Source organism: Ciconia boyciana, chromosome 9, assembly GCF_034638445.1.
Source record: "Ciconia boyciana chromosome 9, ASM3463844v1, whole genome shotgun sequence".
NCBI lineage: Eukaryota > Metazoa > Chordata > Aves > Ciconiiformes > Ciconiidae > Ciconia > Ciconia boyciana.
The window spans coordinates 17,673,347-17,696,479 of NC_132942.1; the positions used below are offsets into that span (position 1 = coordinate 17,673,347).

Here is a 23,133-nt window from a genome sequence, read left to right on the forward strand (position 1 = left end):
TTTGGGCACTAGAGATTCTTTACAGGCTTCTAACATACACGATTTGATAGCAGGAATCCTGGAAACAACAGTCCTCATTTGGCAGCACTTACTTCTATGTGTCCATGTAAGTTAAAAAATGATGTTCATTTCCTTTTCCTGCTCAAAACCCTCTCAACACACTGTGGAAAGAACAAGGTGCTGAGTTACCTCACTCTGTGATAAACTTATATTTTGAAAGTGAGACTTTGAAATGGAGCAGAAAAGCAGATGGGCAAGGCTGGTGGGGAACAGCCATATCGGGCACTGCAGCACTGGTAGCACTAACAAGTCTAACATTTCCTTCTGTCTCCTTCAATTACACCACTGCTTTATCACAGTATGCTCGTTGGCTGTGTATGTAATCCGTGTGTTGTGTGTCCATAACACCATGTAATTGGGCCTAATGCAAGATTATTATCTATGTGCATGCAATGGATAGCTACAAATGGTGCATCTGCAGGCTTGTAACATTCCCAAGAGTGAATTACTGTCATACTCCCTGATAACTGCTTCTCCCACAACTGCCATGGTTTCCAGGCTTCCTATCCCCAGTGCAACTAGACATCCAGTAAAAGAGACCAGAAAATTTATTAAGACTTAACCAAGGCATCTCCAAGCATAATTAAGCCTCTCATGTAAACAGTTTTCTTGACAATGTTATTTCTGTTCAGAAGTGGATGAACTGATGCAAAAAAATGATTGTGCAGCTCACCCCAAGTTGCCAGTGGAGCTCAGAAGGGAACACAACAATCCGGCCCTGGCAGTGACAGAAAGACAACTTCTCCAAGATCCCAAAGCTTTGGCGGGGAGTGGAGTGTTGGTAAATAAAAATATGCGAAGGAATCTTTTCACAGTGTGTATGTGGACTGAAACTGTTGAATCCATGCAAGATTAGACATCTCCATCAGCATTTACGCACATGAAGAAGAGGATCTTGCGGTCTGTCTGAAATACTAGACATGAAACATGAATTTGGGTGACTGGATTAGCAGCAAAATTTAACACTAACAGTGACAGAACCTTAGATCTCTATGTTAGCAGATTCATATCACTTACTCTTAAACCTCTCTCCAACTACATAAAAATCCATTGCAAAGGGAAAAGAAATTCTTTGTTCCTTGTATTCACCAAGGGTTAAGCAAAGTAGTAACAGGTTTAAATTTCAGAAAGGGGAATTTTTATTAGATATAGAGGAAATGTTTCTTACAATAAGAACAGGAAAAATACAGAAAAGAGCTGTTACAGAGTGTGCAGCCATCAGCAGCGGAAGCCTGTAATAAAAGGCTAAACAAATCTCTGGAAGTAATGGCATGGTACTCGATGGTCCTGTCCTAGGGTAGGACAATAGGTGACAACTTCAGACCCCTTCCAGCCCTTATGTACCACTTAATATAACTAACAACAGGGGCATTTTACCAATTCCAAAAAGTGAATCTAAATCTATTTTTAGTAATAAAATAAAGACTTGAATTTTATACACTACCATAATTAATGTTCGTAATTAACTTTGTAGGGTAAAAGGAGCTATATTTTCAATAGCTGTAAAGAGCTATTTTTCACACAGGTCAGAAGGAATTTGCATGAAATTAAATATTTACTGCTTCTCATAGCCTCTGATGAAAAAGCAAAATGGCTTTGGCACTCTATCCCTCAGCACTGAGCACAGTCCTCACACTCGACTTTTAAGGCATCCAAGATTTGCTTGTTAGACAAGGTTCAAGACTCAACTGGATCTCTTCAGAGTTTGGTGAGTCCTGAGTGCCTCTTGCACTCAATCCTTTCATCTCCCTACAGACTGTTTAAGTTAAAACCCACAACTACCATGTGGGCATATAATGAAGGCAACTGATGCTGCACTGATTAATCCATTACTCTCAACTGTTAGAAAACATAATGATCTCACAAGGGGCCTTATTCACTGACATACAGGAGTAGAGCTCTGATCTGACACCTCAAATTAGCAGCAAAAGCAGTAACAGCTGGGTTTTTGTCTCAATATTTGTACCCAACTCTAAAATGAGTTGGCGCTATACAAGTGCTATTTTTAAACACAATGTTAGCCCAGGCAAATAATCTTCTAAATAGTCTCCAGGTGATATAAAATCCACTGAAATAAATAAAAATAACTAGTTGCCCATTTGTGGTTTCTGTTCTAGTATTAGTCTTTTGCCAATGTGTTCACAAATGTTCTCACATCACAGCAACATGAGAGGCTCTAGCATTGTTAACTTGGGAAGCTAACATCAGAAATATGACTAGTCTCAAGGATACAGGGGAAAGAAAATGTTCTTTTTAGAAATGTATGGAAAAATAAAATAAATAAGCTTAGCATGGAATTATGCACAAAACTGCCAGCAGTGTTTACTGCTACAATTGCCTGATTCTTCCCATTCTGTGGCTCATTTTAATTTGCATATAACTGTCAGATTTTAACTCTTTAAGCTTATTATAAAGGCCAGATGTTTATGGCAGATTTTTTTTTTTCCCTTGAAGGAGTTAGATTACTTTCAAGAACATCAGGCTTTGGGGAAACTGGGTTACGGTAATAACAGATTTTTTTTTTTCAAATGCCTGCTTTGTCACCCAGCAAGAACCAGGGGGGTCACATTTGCCTATAGTGATAACTTTAGGGCATATTAACTTAAGTCGTGTAATTGCTGCATTAACTCTCTCTAGAGACCAGCTGTGCCTTGGCTGGAGTCTCTGGGACTGGCGAGGTCAGGAGCTGAGGCTAAGAGCAGAGGAGAGGGAAAGACAGGACCCTCAGCTAAGAAAATGGTTGGGCAAGCTATCTGGGTAAAGAGATTGAAAGTAGGAATCAGTGCAAATTGGTAAAAGAGGCCAGAAAAAAAAATCGTATGGGCCTGTACAATCAAAGATTGTATTATCGTATGTATACAAGTGGGAGCAAAATTAAGAATTCTGGTGACTTATGTCTGGTGACTGATGCTGAAACCTTTCTAGTCCTATCTTTGGCCCTGCATTTATGTTGTATGTGCACATACACCTGCATATACTTACTTATACTGACAGGCAAATAAATAAAATATGCTAAACCAAGATAAAGTAGAAAATAGAATAATAGAATAGAATAAAATAAAATAAGATGAGCTAAGCCAAGATAAGGTAAAATAAAATATTATAAAGGTTATACAGAGAATGAGGTACACAGTTCATGTAGGTTGTGGACTTTGTTAGATGTTAAGTCAAGAATGTCATTCACATGGTCTTACATGAAACGTCTTACTGCTTCCCCTTAAGGAAGTCTCTTCTTTTGATATACAGAAAGACATATCTATTTTCCCACACAATCAAATCACCTCTATGAGCTGTACAAAATACAGGTACCAGTTGCATCCCCCAGTTGTTTCTAACACCTATGCCCAGTGAGAGTTGAAAAAGTTTTTTAGAGAAATTTCAATCAGCTTTTCAATCTTTTACATGACTTTCTAATTCTAGGCAGAAAATACAAATTCAATCCAGCCTGAATGGAAATTTTAGTTATAAAAGCATTGGTGCAAAGACAAAAGAATGCAGGATGAAATTATTCTGCCACTGCTTTATTTTTAAATTAAGGATTCTCCAGTGAGTTATTTTTCTAAACCCAAAAATGGCACAAGAAACACTGCCTTTACTTTTTTTTGAATCAAGAAATTTTCTCAAGTCTTAGCCCAAAGGCGACATGTTTTTCAGTACGCTGTATAAGGAATGACTGCTGTGGCTCTAACTCCCAATTATATCCATAATTTTCTGTAAGTATTTGGATTCAGAGAAAGTAAAGTATTTCTGCAAATGCTGAATAAATATTTTACATCATCAGGGTGGTTTCGATGTTTCTCTATGGTACCCAATTTTCAAGGCTGATATATCCACTGAAGTCAGTGCAAATCCTGTTGCTGATTTCAGCAGGGAGTGAATCTAGTCTCTGCAACCTATTTATTTAGGTGCAGATTTTCACAGGAGCCACAGTGATCAAAAATATAATCGTATTCAATTTCAACTCACCTAAATTTTGTTTTGTAGCTTAATTTGAAAATCTCTTAGTCAATGAATTAATATAATTAAATTAATAATAGAATTATATTACTTTAATATAAATTAATTGTTAAATAGATATGCTTTTATTTATTTATTTATTTATTAGGTTAAACAGAGATCTCTCTTACTAAATATGGCTCTTGGTGTTACCCAACTGCATGCATGTCAGGTACTGTAATTTATGGATTCTGTGCTACTCCTGCCAAAATCAATGGAAGCTGGACTGGGTTCTCAATGCCTCGATAGAGGTCTGAAAGCCTACCAGAGTGTATTTACGGAAAGGTTGAAAAGGAATCAACAAAACAGAATCAGATCATACAAACCTTACGTTTGACGCATCAGTACTTCAGCAAAATAAAACAGTTTCTCAGGTTCCTGCCTGAACAATTGTTTCTGTTTAGTCCTTTCTGAAGCTAAAGCAGTCTTATAAACATCCAATTCAAACTGACAGAATCCAGCTCTATAATTTGAAAGCAACTTTTGCCATTTGTTCAGGCTGAAGGCATTTAATGTGGAGATTTCCAAGGTAAAGGTTTCAGCATTCAGTCAGCTGAGTGGTGCGGTTTTCTTACAGAACTCCACCAAAAGAAATTCTAAAGAAATTGATTAAATTTGGGTTAGAAAGGAACAGTATCATTCTTGAAAACCGTGTTTTAATTTGTCCCATCCTGATTACACTGCAACTTTAATGCTATAACCTTACAGTAAAAGCCTCTATTTTGATAGAATTCCCTGCCATAAGGAACATATCCTTTTCATACTTGTAGGTGTAACACACCCAGGAACAGAAAAGCCATTCCAAGTGGCAGACAGAAATTAGTTGTCTTTTCAGAACTAGAGAAAGTGACAAAAAATGGACTTCTGCATCCATTGTAAGGAGCTATGTGACAATATTCAATCTCTTTGGGACAGTCATTGTGCCAGCCTGTCGCCACTTCATCAACTGCCGCAATGCGGCACTGGCTGAGGGACTGCGGATTCCTGCAAGTCCCATGCTGACCGCTAGGACCAAAGGAAGGACGAGCTGGCGAACCCCATGTATGCCGCAGACAGCTGCTGGGGAAGTATAAATATAACAATGAGTAGAAATGTCACTGGCAGCAGTTTAGCCTGAGTGTCTGGGTGTCAGTGCAAAAGGTTTTACAAAAGCCTTTTAGGAGGCAGGCGATTGGCAACCACGGAGAGTGGGCTGCCAGAACCCCTGGTTTCCTTTTCCATCCGATGGCAGACCTACCAGGTCCTGCAGGCAAAATAATGCCCTTCATTCCTCTTGCAAGAGCAGTCCCCCTGATTTCAGGAGCCCAGTGTCTCAGCTGCCCCTTGGTTCCCACTGGCATTCCCACTGGGAGAGGGCAGTGGGAAGAGATCTTTCATAGCTCCAGCAACATGACAATGGGCATGGTGCGGCATGGAACCACAAAGGCAACTCTCAACTTTTGACAGCAGAGGAAGGAAAAGAAGCAAATCTTCTAAAGAGGGAACTTCACCTTTACTGCCAAAAGTGTCTCCCCAAAATGCAAGAGACGCAGACCGTATTTGTGGAATAATTTTATATTCTCACAGTATGTGATGCCCCTACCTGCAATTCATACACGCTGGAAATTAAGGCTAGTATATAGGCTAATATAAATCCACATGCATGATATACACATTCTGTGAATTTAGACTTGCACGTATGAACAGTTGTTAAGGAAAAGTTACATTTATAGAGGAAAGAAATGTTTTGAAAGAACACAGACAACACATAGTTCCTAGACAAGGGCAATTACATGTTTCTTGGTGTAGCTAGAATGGGATCTGCTTTCCATCAGGAATTAAACATTGAAGTTTTTTTTAATAATACATCAGACAGCACTTGTGTGCATCACACAAGATAAAGGTCAATATGTTTAAAAACACCTATCTTTCCAATTTTTAAATTTCTCCCAAACACCACCTGCCCATGAGAAGCAGCAATACCTGCTTATATTCATGCATGCGTATGCAATACAGCTAAGAAACCATAACAATTTGAATAGTAAATACTCACAGTGTTTCATTTGCGTTCAGTCCACAGAGTGAAAAAGTGCAAAATAAAATATACACAGAAAAAAATTCGAAGCACTCATGATCTGTTCAGGAATAGTCTACCAGCGCAAGAAGTAGCTAAATAAAAGGAGTTAATTGTTCTCTGTACATGGCTGTTTCTCTGTAATATCTGCATGCATACAAAATAAAATATAACTGCCATTGTGGATAGTCTGTCCTAACTATTTCAGCCTAAGTATTAGCTGAAGTGCCTCACCTGATTTCTAACGCCCTAGCCGTGGACAGGAAGATGGGGTGTCTCGCAGATAAAATGGACCCAACCCTTTTAAGACATCACTGAAATTGCCCAAGTAGCCAGTAAGAAGCTTGGGTGCTCGCGGAGTGGACTACACCCCTCCCCAGAGCCCGCCCAGCCCGCAACCTCCTTTTGCACCAACCGGGGCTTCTCAGCGGCCTTCAAGCGTCGTCGCAGAGATGCTGCATTGCGGCAATTTATCGATCACAGTAGCCAAGTCCAAAGCTGAAAGCCACAAACAAGATCTGCTTTCCCACCCTCCCTTCTCCCAGGAAAGCACTTTTGGTGACAGACACAATCTAAGATTCTAATGGCAAAAGATGCAAAAGCAAATCTAAATTACCAATCTGGTGAACAAAGACCTTGTTCAGTGTATGCTCCTACATCCCCTTATCACAGCCATCAACCTGTCTTCCACAATGTTCTCTTCTATTTTACCCTCAAAAAAATCCCAATCTCAGCCACAGTCTGGCACTTGCAAACCACAGATATCTCACGTCACATAGCACTGTGAAGACAAGAGGGATGCCTGCAATTTTTAAAAATTAATGGCACTACTGTTCATTGTTTCCTTCAATGGCTTTATGTAGCCACCTCATTTGCTGGTCTTTCAGCTGACCAAGCTATTTTCTGAGGTATCTCTAAAATACTCAGGAGCAACATGGTATATCACAACAAAGGATTCTGGATGACCTTACAGCGTTTTAAAATTTGTTTCTAAGGATCTGCAGATGTCCTAAGCGTGGCCATCCATCACTCGTACATACTAAAACAATGCATTTGGATTACTCACCCCAAAACAGAAACTTAAGAAATGTATTTCTGTTTCCAAAGTATCAAACCAGTTAACATGAAATTGCTTCATTTATGGTAACTAAATTAACATAGAAATTGTGATTATTTGGCTTCAAATTACTTCAAAATTGTTTCATACTTCCATCCTCAATGCAGCTCTAACATTTTCTTTTTTCTTAAACACAGAACTGGATACGCTATGTAAAGAAAGTCTAATTTACACTAATCTTATGCCCTTTTTTTTTTAAGTTTTAAAAATTATTTTCTTGATTTAACTGTAACATACATGCTCTTTTCATCATATATACTTACATTATATGAACAACCTCGTGAACAGCAGGAAAAAAAGACACTGTTTGATTTTTAGACCAGAAGAAGCTTCTACCTATGCATTTTTTTCAGGTGCAGATATAATTATCTACTTCACTTGCAAGCTAACTATCTACATATTACTATTTTGATTTCTAATTTACTATAGATACAGTATTATTGTCCCAGCTAAAAATATTGGATAACGCTAATAATACTAAGTAATGCATAATACCCTGATCCCAGCAGCTACAGTTTATGGTTAAATATCTGACACAATGCTTGAAGTGGTAGACCAACAATTCTGGTATGCAGAGCTCCCATCATAATTTTACTCTCTCTTTCCAGAGAAACCAGGCTTTTAAGTCCTTTCTTGTATAAAGACTGGCTACAGCGTAGAGCCTTTCTCCATGTTGTTCTACCAGCCCAGCAGAGGGACAAAAGCAATCTCTGAAAAAACCAAACCATTTATACCAGGTCATAAACAATACCTTCAATTGCACACAGAAAAATAGAAGGTAACCATTATGTGTTTTGAAACATTTTTTGAAATAATAATTTTTTTTGCTGTTGTGGTGATTGACCTCAGAGCAAGCAGGAGTTCCTGCATTCACCACCAGTTTTGGACCCCAAACGGTGTCACAGAAGGGCTGAGGACGTCCTGGTATATTTGATATTGATGTCACAGAAACCTGTGCCACACAGGCACGCAGCCTCCTCCCCCAGCCAAAGGGGGCTTATTAATGCCGATAGGCCTACATCCGGCTACTGTAGTATCATCATCCAGCTGCTCTGGGGAGTCATATAAACAATGAATTGCAAATTATGGCATAAAATGACTACTCATCTACCTTGAACTTGTTACTTTCCCTCAGAACTCTGTCATCACCTCAACTTTATCTGCAAGGAGTTTTATTCCCATCACAGTCTTCAGCTCAGCTTTTGGTTAAGGTGTTGAGCCGCACTTCTGCATTAAATATACAGTTGAGTGTCCTCTGGATTAAGCTGTTCACATTCATTTGACTTTCAACAGTCAAAATGCTTGTTCTACATCTTTTATATTACTGACAAAGAAACTATATTAGTCAAAGGGGAGGGAGGGCAGGCCACAAGATGAGCAGAGCATGCAAATGAAACAATTAATATCATGGGTGAGAAGGTTTGCCAGAAATCTCTGTGTCTCCTGGAGTTTTGACTTTGGAGTCTCTCAAAGCAGTGACTGCAGCACCAATATAGGGCTTACACTACACAAGCCATAAAACCAGGCTTCCTCAAGAAGCATATTGGTCAGTGATTCATGAAACTAATAATTCTAACCTGGCACTGCTCTTATCTTGGTAAATTCTGCAGCCTGCATGGCTCCAGGCTATTCTTAAAGGGAAAAAAACCTCCAACCTAATGGGAGCAGGAAAGGAGAATGAGCACAGCATTCAACTACTACATATACTCCAGGAGGGGAAAAATCCATCTTTTCTAAATATGTAATACAATTAAGCATCTGCACTAAGGATTGATAGAAATGTTCATCAGTTTGCTGGGACATGCCTGGAATACTGCAGGATTAGCAAAATCATTGATCAATGAATTTATGCAAATATATTCTCCCCATAAAGAGAGAGTTACATTACATCTGTAACAGGCATCAGTGATTTTCAGAGGCCCTCTCTTGCCCGCTCTTATTTTATCTCAGCTGGTCTATGATATAAAGCCTGTCACCACGGTGCCATCTGGATAGTGTTCCTTTCACTATGCTGTACTTCCAACCCGACATTTTGTAATACGTTGTAGAACAGAGGTTATCTCAGATTTCATTTCCATATCTTGAGCAATGACACCAGATCTCCCACTGACATGTATCAGCAAATAAAAACATTTCTTATCAAGCAACCATGTAAGCACTCCATCTTTCCTCCATCAATTCTTTATGCTAATTATGCATCTCATTTCACTAGGGTCCATTGGGGGTCCAGCAGCTTTCTAAAAGTTCTCCAGAAAAAGGTATTTCTGTAGTTAATCTTATCTCCAACTGATTTATATAACAGAAACCTTGTAATAACAGCAGCCAGGTTCTTCAGGAGCATTTCTCCTTCCCTTAAAGACCTACAGTGATACAGGAGGCAGGAAGAATAGGAAGGATACAAACTACAGGACAGTCTAATAAGTAATGGACTAAAGAAAAATGGAAATTATCATTTGTCCACTGATACCTCTACACTCTGGGTGCACCATTTCTCAATTGCCAAAACGACTTTTGTTCTTCCTCTGGCATAACTTTATTGCCTGTGATACAAGCTCGACACGGAAAAATGGGGATACTCTTAGAAAAGCCAAACTTCTGGTTTTTCACCTAACTGGTAGATACTTCAGTTACTCATATACTGCCAATAGTTACTCCCTTCAGTTTTGATTTTGACACGTATTATGTACATGCTGACTGATGAAATAACTAAAGATTTTAAATTCATTTTATTCATTTACATACATTTGAGCTAATATATACCCTTGGTTAAAAAAAAACCCACAAAACCCAATAATTTTCATTTTATTGTACTCATGTATGAGTAAGTAAAACAGCTATGCACAACATTTTAAATAGAAATCTCATTTTCATTATTGTATTTAGGTATTTTGGTATCAGTTATAGGAACACAATTTACAGAGTTCAAATTTGATCCTGATTGCCTCGACCGATCATAATTTCCAGCAAAATAGAAGAGGAAATCACATTTGTGTGGCATTTTCAGGCTTTCATTAAGCAATGACATCTCATATATCTAGAATTATGTCATGACTTTCGCTCCCTGACTCTCCAGGTTGGGAAAGCAAATAAAAATCTTCTATCTAGTTAAGACATGCCCAGAATAGCATTTTGTAAATAAGTAAAACTGACTATATAACTGAGTGTTCAGAATACAGAAGACAACCACAGGAACAATTAAATCCTAGCTGTAGCACAAAATAATGATTCATGTTCAGAAAAGTTCTTAGAAGTTTATTAGGACAAGAGGTAGTATGTATTATAAGCACACTATCCATGACATCTCTAGCAGAAATTGCACAGATTACTGAATTGTTTATGAAACACAATCCTTTATAACAGGAATATATTGGATTGAAAAAAGGAAAGCATGAATAACCCTATTCCACTTGTAAAATGCTTGCAATGACTGGATGTGTCAGACAACATACAGAAGAACTGGAGGATGCAGACCACAACTGGTCTGACAGATCGCGCTCTGTTCTGCAGAACACGACTCAGTGCCGAATCAGAGTTTGAAAGAAACCAGCGCGTGGCACTTGTAGCTGTGTGCTTTTCTGGGCATTTGTTGTGGAGCAGGAAGAAGAGCGAGGCAGGAATGTTTGGACAGAAAAGGTTATATATACAAACACTGATAGAACAATTTTAATTTCTAAGACTCCTATTATTTTCATTTTAAGATTTCGGGGATGGAAGTGTGGCATGTTTTCATTTGTGTTTACATTTTACAATCTGAAAAACTAACTTTTTTTTTTTAAGATCAAATATTTAGTGCTCATTTGGAATTGAAGTTACAACTTAAAATTGCTGTGGATATTTGGGTGATTGTACTTGCATTTCTTCATTATTACTTGTGAGTGAATTATCACGATTTTTCACGCTAGAGCACCCAGAGTTGAATGGTGGATTCCTGCGTGCATAGTTTGTTGCTACAGACTCAATGACAGAGTCAGTGCTCATTCATTTCAAAAAGCACATGAAACTCAGGAAAGAGGATTTTCAGGCTCAGAGATATTATGTGAAAGACCTACAACAATTAACATGACTAACAACAAACAAAACCCCAAATCATTCCGTACTGGCTCTGTACAGCAAGAATTCATTTGCCTTCTTTACTAGAAATACTATCCACAGTCCTCCCGGGATTAGGTCTTGGTATGATAAAATCTTTTGGGTTTTGGGAAATTTTTTTACAGAAAATCTGCCATGAACAAAATATGTTCAAGCTCCAGTCCCTCCGGCTATCATTGTAAAGTAGGAGGAAAAACAGCTTTTACAATATAAAACAAGGAAAACACTCCACCTAAGTTGCCAACGGTGACTCGTAATTCTTTCTGTCCTTGTCCACATGGCACAACTGCCATGTCACCACACAGTTTTCAAGCTACCCCAGCGAGGCAAAACAGTAACAAATAGATTAAAAGGGGTTTTTGCTAAATTGAGTTCTGTATCTTACTGAGATATAGATCCTAAAAACACAAGTATTGTTCAGCACTTCCAGTCTAATGACAATAGCAAGATCATGCGCTCAATATTACTAGTTTATCCTGTTTGACTGAGCTTGTCGAACCACCTTGAAATTAATTTCTTTTATTCAGGTATCCTAAGAGATTGAAGGTGAAATTCTGAGCTCTGGAAGAGTTTTATCTCCTATGCTTCATAGTTTTGGACATTTGGAAATAAAGCTATGGATTAATTTCTAATCTACAAAGGATATGAACATCGTATTGCCACACACCATAAGGAATACTGGACAATTATTTTGAAGAATTCTTTGGGGTTTTTTTTGGTTTTGTTTTGTGAGGTTTTTATAATAATCTTTAAATGTGCTTACAGCTACACTATAAATATTTCTCAATAATACTGTTATTGCCAGATATTGCCACAGGACGTAACTAAAAATTAAGCAGAGCAGAAAATCTTCTGCTAAAAATGACACTTTAGTTAGTGAAAGTTTCACATGTATTTTTTTCAACTTTTCTGCGCATTTCTATTCCAACAGGTCATAAGTTAGTTAATAACTTTTGCCACCCCTTTACAAATACATGCCCCTTTTACATTTTATTGCTGTTTCAGTAGTTGCACACACCTTTCTGTGCGTTGGAATGCAAGAACAAACCCAATGAAATATGCTTTATCGTCTCACAAAAAGGGGCAAAGGAAGTATGTCAACAAGAAAAATCCCTATTTTATCAACAGATGAAAACCAAAACTTTTATGGGAAGCTGTACAGAAAATCTGACACAAAACCGAACAAAACTAGCTCCAATACAAAACTACCAAGAAAGGATATTTAAGTAAGCATGTCATTTCTGCATGTCATTTCTCAGACATTATCTTCACCTTGCTGCAGGGGCAAAGACAATCGACAGAAGGCACCAAAGCAGTTTATACTCAACGTTTTTGCAGCTTTTTAACCCAAAACTCAGAGTCACCAGTAACACTTGGCACGTGTATTATGGTCTGCATAGGTCAGATCACAGGATCAGAGACACCTTTTGGGATGTCTGAAACACGGAAGACCATAAACAAAACAGTGATCAAAAGACAGTGTTTGTATTTGGAGCTGCAGTCAGTGCCTTGGTCTGACCCAAGCTTCAGGTGGAGTTAGCAACTGACTGCACCATTTCAAGTACTGAAATTAGTCACAAATTTCAGTCTTGTTTTCATCTCTGCCTCTGTGCTATTTGTTGGTACAGGAACTTATTCACAACATAGGAAAAAGAAAATAGAAGTAGTAAATGAAAACAGCTTGCTTGATAAGCAGAAATAAATAACATGGACTATGGAGTGCTCTTGATTTTGAAGGATAACTGCACAACTTCCTTCTGTTTCTACATCTACCAAATCACCAAGCTCCTTGCACTCATGTTTTTTGAGGAATTCAAGGTGAATGAAAAGCGCAACCCAGAAACCAAAGTGCTTTTAAAGAGTGTGTTCTTATTTTTTTGAGTAATGCTAAGCATTTTGTCTCTGCCCCGAGTTATCTACAGAATTTAGAATTCTGTAGACAGGTGGGTGTGCAGAGAAACGATGCAGAAATGTAAATGTTTGATATCAGAAAGATCACAAGATTTCAGTAAGATAAAGAAGAAATACATTATTTGCTGCCCTGGCAAACTGTTCAAACAAATAATTAGATTAATTTTTGCCAGAATCATTAAATATTTTCTATATATTGCATTACAGGTTAAAATATATCCGCATAAAATATATAGTGGATCTGAAATGATGACATTTGGTTTCCCTTGTTAATATTCTTTGATGGTTCAAATCACTTTAATTTTTTAACATTTATGACTTTTACAACTGAAGATATGATATTCTCTGGGGCATTAAGCAAATTTATTTTGATAGTGAGATTTAAATGCTCAAACTTTCTTTGAAGAAAAACTTGGAAAAAAAATCAGATTAGGTTGGAGGTATAAAACTCACATTTTGTGACTGCAAGAAATATACCTTTAGAAATAGATACTATCCATCTATTTTCTCATCTTTTACAATTAAGATTGATTTTTCCTGTAGCAGTATGTCTGTGCTAAAAACTAAAAATGCATTAAAGAACTGATTATGATGTATTTTATATATCTTCTTCTCTCACCCACAAATAACTGGCACAGAATTAACCAATTAAAAGCAGAGAGGTAAATAAACTAATTCAACATTTACTGCATCCTCGCAAGAAGGAATGCATTCCCAAAAAATAATAGAGCAGCAACTTTTTCAGAGCCTGCAGAACTCAGTATATTACAAAAAAGGTTCCATTTATTGTCCAGCCTATTTTAGTGAAAGTTATAGCACAGTCTACTGTCAGTGGAGGTACTCTCTGCGGATATGGAAAATCAGTCCATCAAAAAAAAAAAGTAATTTTTATAGGCATTCATGATTTTTTTCTTTTCTTTCTTTCTTTCACCACACAGTAGACTTTTCAATCTGACAGGTAAGTAAAACTTTATAGTGGTAACACATTGCTTTTCCTGAAAAGTGCTATTAATATGGAATTCCAACAATACTTTTCATAACATAAGTTCCCAGATAAGAAACTGCAGATACCTACTGTAAGCTCAATATGAGCAACACACGCTATCTGATCAATATCAATATCCCAGCCTGGGAGAGAGAGGGTCCAAAGGTAACTCAGATGCCTGTGACAGACAAACACGCACAGCCACCACTCCCAGGTCTCTCAGAAAGCTGAACTTGCTTCTGCTGAAACTGATGGCAAAACTCCTTTGAGCATCAGGCCAAGGTGGGTAGAGCCCTTGGGGAAGAATTCCCAGTACTACCACCTGCATATTCAAAAACACTGTGGTGCAGGGCACAGCGCTGTCTGTAAAGCCCATTATATTGCCTGTTCTCAGAAGCAAAGGCAATGCCTTGAGTCTGCTGAATCTCCAGGTGCCAGGACTGTGTGAAGCAGGTGCTTACTTTAACCATCTACCATTTGCTGTTTCATACCATGTAATTTAAGGGCAAGCTTTTCAGCAGTCTGAGCAGGCCTTCCCTGCTGTATTTAAGTGTATACCATTTCAGTGCCGGACCAGTATTAATTCCAGTTCAGATGTTGAGGGTTTGAATTTTGCCCCCCCCTGCCCCGGCCTCTCCATTTTGGCTTTAGGACTGTGTGCTTTCACAAGTATTAACACTTTCAGCTTTGCAGTAAACTTTCAGGTAACAGGGAAAGCTTTATATCAGTTCATCTAGTCAAAACCTATTCCAGAAAAGGTCTATAAGTGAACAAATAACTGTTAGTAATAAGCAAATTATCTACTCAGATACTGATTTCTGGGTAATATTGGATTTTACATTACAATGACGGTGCTCTAAATCTAATGTGCTTTTTCTCTATTAGAGTCAGCTTTAACTGTCAAATCCTTTTTTTCTTTTTTTGGTCTGTGCTGCAGCTTTAACAGCCAATGTGTAAAGTTTGTGGTACATGAAGAGCACAACATGGTGTTATTTCAGCCTTCAGAGAAGGATCCTCCCCAAAAGCCAATGACTGCACTGAACAAGCCTGCCAAACACCCGTCTCTCCTCCCTCTTACATACCAAACACCTTTTAAACAGCTTTTTGTCTAGGGCAATAGTCAGATATCTCATAATATTGTTCCCCACGAACCTGTTACCCATCCGTTACTCGACATTACGCAGACCTGGCCAGGTTTCTGGCTGCAGAGCATACATCGGACGCACTTTGAATACTGCTGAACCCCATCTGTTCCACGCAGCAGCGAGCACGGCAATATCCCTGCTCCCCAGGAGCAGGAGCGGTAGCAGAGAAGTCGTCTATTGTGGTTTAATTAGCAGTAACCCCAGCCTGGGGGAAGTGTGAGATTTCGCTTTGCTACCTCCGCCACCGGTCTGAGGTGGGAAGGAAGGATATCAAGCCCCCAGATTCCGCCCAGCACTGCAGCACGGGGAGAACCACCCCCCCGCCGCCCCAGCACAGCACCAAGTCAACTCACAGGATCTCCAGGTCACGCAGGGCTCGGAAGGCTCCATCTTCGATGCAGCTGATCTGGTTGTTGTCCAGTTGCCTGCAGAAAGGAAGGGAGAGGATGAAGGCTGGCCAGTACGGGCAGAGCTGCCTCGGAGCACCAGGTTGGGGGCTTCCCCGTCACCGAGGTGTCCCTCCACCCCCTCGCAGCGCCTGCTCGCCACCCAGCGCAGGGCTGCTCAGCTGCCACGCTGCTCTGGCTCTGCTCACTGCTGTCTGACAGCGCTGCACGCTACCGCACACTGAAGCCTGTCAGGTCTCAGTAAATATTAATTGCGCCTTTTTTTTTTTTTTTTTTTTTAAGGCAGAAGGGAGTAATTTCATTACATTAGGGCATCCAATCCATTATGAGCTTTTACCGTCATGTCACTGAAACAATTTCATTAAGCTAAAGGCCTGTAAATCATTGGAGGTCACTGTGCTGCCCTCTGTGACCTCCCAGAATGCCTTTTTTTCTTTTACTGGAAGTTGGAGTCCTCTGTCCTGACAGTACTAAATCTCCAGGCTTTATCTGCCCAAGAGCTGTGAGAGTGCATAGGGAATATACCAATCCCAAATTAGACTCAACTAATCTAATTTTATAGTCTTTTTATTATTCTAAGCACCAAATGTCTGTGGTGGTTCAATGCCTCTCTGCATTGTTACTGGTCCCATCTGGTAGCCCGTTCTATTGAAAGATTTCCGACTAAATACAGATTCTGTCTAACTGCATCAGGGAGAGCAATCCAGTGACAGAAAGCTTTATACACATGTACACTTAAAACACTATTTTGATTCAAAATGTATAATTTAATATTTGGGTGGTGGAGTTCTCTCATTTGTCTCCCTGCATATGCATGATTTAAATGCATCTTACAATACCTGTGGATACAGCAGTACATCTGTCTCTTTTGCTTAGAAAATTAAAGTTATAAGTTGTAATTTAAAATTCAGTGATTACAGTTTCTGACATATGATCCTTTAAATTTTACACTTAGAGAAATAAAATTTTGTACCTACCCATGTGTAAGTACAATATCTGCATTTCATAAAAAGATGAAAGCTTCCGACTATGTTATGCTGCCCTTTGCACAGCATATACTTTAGATTTGGTGAGGGAGGGACCATTTGCCCTGTGTGTGTAAAGTGAACAAAGATACCAAGATTGCATTGCAGTTTCTGGTTGCTATTACAAAATAATAAATATATATGCAGAGATACCAAATATATCACACCTGTGTATAATATATTTGTATAGTTTTACCAACTTCTTTCCAATTATTTGCTGTACCTAATTTTTGGTCTAAATAGACATTTGTCACAACTTTCTTATTATACAATAATAAAGCACAGACAGAGCACTACAGTATAATTATGAAACAAAAACCTAAACCACAGTCTCTTTGGGGTAAAGAGCAGAAGGCTGTACAAAGGTTTAAATGAAGCAATGGCAAATATAATCTTTATGCACCCCTTTAAAGATTGAGTTTGATCTACTAACATTGAACATCTTGAATATGTATATATTTGAAGACTATGGGAAACTCACCCTTCGTAATGTAGTCTGCTCTTGATGAACATCAGGTTTTTTATGATTTAAAGTGCATGAAAAACCATACAAACTATAAAGGTCTACTAAACAGCTTAGCAAGCATAAAGCCCAACTAAGGTTTCTCACAGCTCTCATAACTTTGGAGAACATGCTGAATTTGGCAAAACTTCAACGATGTCTCTTATACTGACAGATACTGGGATGTACAATAATCCAAAATGGATTTTTCTGTAGAGTAAGAGTTCATGCATAGTATATATACATAAGTATGTAAGTATATACATACATATTTCTTTATGGTCTCTCTACTTCTCCCATCACCTAACAAAGATGCTAAAAACTATATTTTTGACTGCTGGGAGGACCAGTGGCTGCTGGGTGGCTTTTTCTGAGATCTCTGTTTAATTGTGTGGGTTGTTAAAAATTTGTTGCTCAAACAGAAAGGATGGTGGATTTCAGGAAGAATAAACTTAAAATGAGTTAAATGTAATGCTAGTTGCATGACTAAGTACTTTACACTTCACTTGGCTTTATTAAGCATAAAGTTGGCACATACTAGCATGACGAAGAGAAAGCAGGCGCAACTTGAGAATCACCTCTCTCTCTTCATCTATGGGAAGTACTATATATTGCCTATTTTTATTTGAGTTCTACTACAATATTGAGTTTTCTGCCAAATACACTAAAATAAGCAAATAAACCCAGTGTGCGAGTCACAAAGCCTTCTGATTAAAGGGCTTCATATGCAGTGTATTGGTTTTTTTTAAAAACGCTACTCTCATAGATTGACTTTTGTTGAAAAAGCGTAATGACAATCTTAATCATATTTATATAAGTCCAGTCATGCTAGCGCTAACAACCAAGTTTAGTCTGTGTGATTAATCCATAGGACCACAGCGAGGGAATCCTCTAGATGCTCAGAAGACGTGCACTTAGCAGGATAGTCCGTAAATAGGGAAAATATTCATTAAAGATACCCCCTGATTCTGTGTGCCCCATAAGCTAAAGCTGCGCAGTCTCTGGGAGACATCCACACATTTAATGCTTCTTTGTAACAGACAGAGCTCATATCTCCTGATATCTATCACGCCAAAACATTCACATCTCTGTTTAAGCATGAGAATTTTTTCCCAAAAGGAATAGAACTATTAGTTGTCTTAAAATTAGGCATGACTGTGTTTAAAACCCTTCACCTCCCCATTTATTTCTCAATGTGTAAAGATGGAAATTCTATTTCTTTGCATCTGTACAGCACCCTGGTGAGTGGTTAAGCAGAGACTAGAGACTTGAGAATTTAAAGTCTAAACAACGTCTTCCTTCCAAGAAGGAAGTTCCTTCCTTCCATCGTTCCTTCCTTCCTTCCTTCCTTCCTTCCTTCCAATGTGTTTAAAGTTTTGAGAAAGCTTCAGGTAAAGCCTTACAGAAAGGCAAAAACAGGTGTTCAACACATACTTTTATACCCGTGAAGACAAAATAAAAATCCTGTGATGTGGGCTAGCAGCCAGATCACATACGCAAAGTGGGTAAGCTGTGCATGCAGCTCTTCAATGCGCAGAATAGACATGCCTAACATTTGTTAGAAGAACATCTTACCTGAATAAAACTAAGCATATGCAGAGAGAGTAAAAATTCAACTTTATTAAAAAAAAGGACAAAACCCCAGTATTTCAGAACAGGTGGCATGTACATTTCCTTGAGGAACACGCAACTGCTCTCATTTCTTCATTGCTGCCTTCTGAATGGAGCACTCACACACACATGGAGCACTGCTACCTGAGACACAGATCAGCTGCTCCAGGCTTACAGGTAAATTTAAAAAATGGTCTCAGCCAGCAGAACCATTTATTCAGATTTCAATGCTATCTCTGTTTGTCAGTGTTCATGCCCTTTCTAGAAGATCTTTTTCTCCTCAACATTACAAACAGGATGTTATGCGTGTAATGGTGTAATGTAATGGTGAAAAAATGTCCGACAACACAAACTCGGATTTAAGACACAATTTTAAACTGGACAAAGTCATTTTTTATACCTCTGTTTACTCCTGCCTTTTGAAGGAATATAGCACTAAGCTCAGACTTTATCTAAAACTATCAAGTGATTCAACTGCCTCTGAAGAAAATAAGGGTTCTCATGCAGAACAAGTGAGCCTCTATATTTAAAAGAGGCTAAAGGATGAATGAAATCACAATAACCAAACTGTGTGAAATAGCCTTTCCATATGTATGGCACATTGTAAGAGCTACAAGCTAAGGCATGAACAAATAAATACCGCCAAACTTTGAACTTCCAAGTTTTTGCTAAGTTAGATAGATATCTAACTTTTATTTGGGTTAAAGTGTTTGGGTTAAATGCCGAATCGCTCAAGCATTAGACACAAAGCACTGGACTTGGGCTCGGTGACGTTGTCAGACAGGTTCTTGATCTAACATCAGCAAGCTGAGATCCCAGCCTGGGAAACCCAGCAGCTCGTGTGTGATTGAATTACCTACTCTGACCTCACCTCAGAGGCTCCAGGGATCCGAGATCTCCGTGACAGGCAATTAGCAACCAGACAATACTTAACAGATACAAAGAGCAATACCAGAAGCTCTCAGAGAACAGAGCAAAACACTCGAGCAAGGAAAATACTGAATGGGTATATGGGATTTAGGTAAAGTGTGACACAGACAAATGCTTATAAACAATGCAAGAATTTATAAAACTACTTGGAGAAAAAAGAATCTTTCATATGGTAGAGCTATAATACATAATGCCACATGTTTTTTTTATAATCTGACTCTAACCATGACTCAATAGCTAGTCTCAGTTTTTATTAAAAAGCAGGAAAACTATGTGACTAAATTATATGCAACTGATTGATCATTGTCTATCTTTAAAATTGATGTTTTAAAGAAAAAAACATAGACACAAATCACCTTTCTATGAAATGAGAAATAACGCTGCATCCTAATAAATTTATATCACTGGACAGTCTATGGTTTGGCCAAGACACCACTTTAACTGTTTAAAATACAATTCTCCTGACAGATTATAACTCTGGCTTATCCATTTAGATTTATACATTATCTATCATTCGTGAGAGTTAAATTTCAAATAACATTTGGAAGGAATAGGATTTTACAATGTTGACATTCTTTTGCCGTTTGAAATAATCCTTTAAATACTGAGGCTTGGAGATTTTGCACACAACAATAAGGAATCTTTAGTTTTCAAATGCATTTGAGAGATAAAAATCCCCAGCAACAAAGCTGATACAATTTTTATCATGCTGTAGATTTAAGATTTAAAAAACCCCAAACCCAAAACTGTTCTAAAATACTAAAGAATTTAATTCATCCAGGGTGAAATTTTCCAAAACCAAAATAATCTAATCTTTTACTAACATTAAAAGTAAGTTAATGTTTAAAACCCTACATTTATATTACTAGCAATGTTTCTTCATAGTACACCAACTAACCTGATACCATATATAAGAGCTTTCAATATTTTTTCTGCAATTAGCCATACTCACATTCATGAAGAGGTCCTTCAAGCATCAACATTTCACAATAATGAACTATATAATCGGTGTTTTGTACTTTATTTGTTTTGGTGAGGGATTTTTTTTTTCCATTTACAAACACTACTGAGGCCACTGCAGAGCTCAAGTGTTAATCTGGTTTTTAATTATACTGTGACAGTAGTTTAATTATTATAACCTCTTTCTATATTTTTTCCAGAATCTAGTTAAATATTTAAATAAAAGCCTGTATTAACAAGTACTGTAATAAATATTTTTCAGATTTCTTTGTTTCTCATATTTTACGTCTTTAGCATAAAAAGAAGTGTTAGAATAGCTGCATATTTAAGAAAGTTCTACTGTTACAGATACGAAATTACTACTGTTATAGATATCTTTTATAGATCCAAGATTAAGCAAGAGCCATTTCCTTGTTAATGAAAAGACTTGCATATTAAACCAGAAGTATCCATATTAAAGGTATTGTATTACTAAAGTATTTAAAGGAATTTTCAATAGCCATTTCACAGGAAGGTAAATTCACTGTAACTTAACAGAGAATTGTTGTTAGAAAAAAATGAATTTACATCTCCAATAATTACATCTCCAAAAGAACCTCAGTTTGGACAACGTTTTCCCCAAACCTGTTCCATTTTTTTTCTAATACAAACTGCTGGGTCTATGCCATCACTTTCCTGTAAAGTTTACACCCTAGTACTGAAGCTTTTCAATAACCTGTAAGAATTAGAGAGACACTCTATAACATTTATTGTCCAACCTCTAAACCAGTCCTTATATAAGTTTGAGAATGTTAAAATTTCAAAGGAAAGAGACACCAATACATCTATGTAAAATTTCTCACCTACCAAACTAAAGTCCTTACCCTTAAATTAAATTGATAACAAAGCATCATAAATGGTAATAGATGGTCCTTTGAACTAATACTAAATCAATTAAATTGAAATAATATAAAGTCATTTCAAAAGTAGCTTTTAATGCATTTTTCATGTTTAATTTTTACTCTTTATTGACGCTTTACTAAAATCATTAAATCATTCTCTAAGAGCTTGCTTGTATTAGAAAATTTAAAGAATTGATACATTAAATTCAACATTGAAATAATTCTCAGGTGGAGTAAATCGGTGGTGTAAAACACAAATGACAGAGCTGCTGCGGATCAAGCTGAAATCTCCCTCTGGGATTTTTACAAGTGTTCCAAAATTCCTTTCTTTTTTTTTTTTTTTCCCTAAAGATGTGGTTTTGCCAAAAGCTACGGTTGAAGCATTGTGCAGAAACAGCTCAACTGCATGAAATAATTGGTCAGAGTCATATTCTCTGTGTTCAGTTTTCATACCTGACCTATGTTGCCAGGTTGTTAAATAAGGAGGGAGGGATATCTGATCTGGAGGGGAAGAGTTGCTTATAAATAATTACTCTGCAGACTATTCAAAAGTATTAAGTATTTACTCTAAGTTTTTGTATTACATTAACTCACAATTCAAAATGTTGCTGACAAAAAATAGACACCATATTAGCTTAATCCAAAACTTAAGTGGCAAATGAACATGTAGACTACTCCTGCCTCTTCCCACAGGGACAGATACACACAAACCCAAGATTTCCTTTCAATATCAGGGGGTTTAGAACAATTTTTTTTTCTTTTTTTAAACTCTCTCTGGTTGCTGATGTAACAAATAGTGCATACCAAGCACAGAAATGGCTGTCTCCATAGCAATTGGGGCAGGTTTTGCGGTTTCCCTAGTTACTCTTGACTGATAACCATCTGTTGTTCTCCTCTGCCATAGCCCCAAAGGGGAAAAGGGGAAGAAACGAGGAAGATAAAATGGGTGTTAGAGAATATGAAAGTTATTTACCATAGTGGTTTTTACATTTTTAGAAGATTTGCACTTACTTAAATCTTTCTTTTATTTATTGTTATTTTTAGTTGACAAGTATCAAATACCACATGTAAAGAAAAATTCTAATTCCAAAATGTTACTAATAATTCACCTTATTAATAGGACATCATACTAGGGAATCATATTAAGAATATTAACAGGAAAACATATGATTAGGGATGTTACTGTGAAACTGTGGAAAATCTGAAACTAAGGCACTTATATAGGAAAAAATATGCAGATATTTGATCTAAATAATTAGTTGAAATTTGTAATGTACAAAGAGCATGGGGTAGAGGAGGTGCAGAAGGTTAGCATCCACCTAGCTGCTGCAGGTGGAATAGGATCACTAAGTAACTGCTACTTTTCACCCCTGACCTGCAATAATGGCTGGAAGTTACCTCTGTTTCCACATTTGCGGCCATCACTTCCGTCAAACCTTGAGCCCTTGCCTCGCCTTCAGT

General features: G+C 37.7%; 1 protein-coding gene across 2 annotated transcripts in view; it reads right to left on the reverse strand.

Annotated features, from left to right (window-relative positions):
* Nucleotides 1-23,133, reverse strand: part of SLIT3 (slit guidance ligand 3) — a 538,149-nt gene that overhangs the window by 218,007 nt on the left and 297,009 nt on the right. For both annotated transcript variants that reach the window (XM_072873643.1, XM_072873644.1), the window contains one exon: nucleotides 15,710-15,781. In XM_072873643.1, the coding sequence (XP_072729744.1) occupies nucleotides 15,710-15,781 (72 nt within the window). The remainder of the gene's footprint in view (nucleotides 1-15,709; nucleotides 15,782-23,133) is intronic.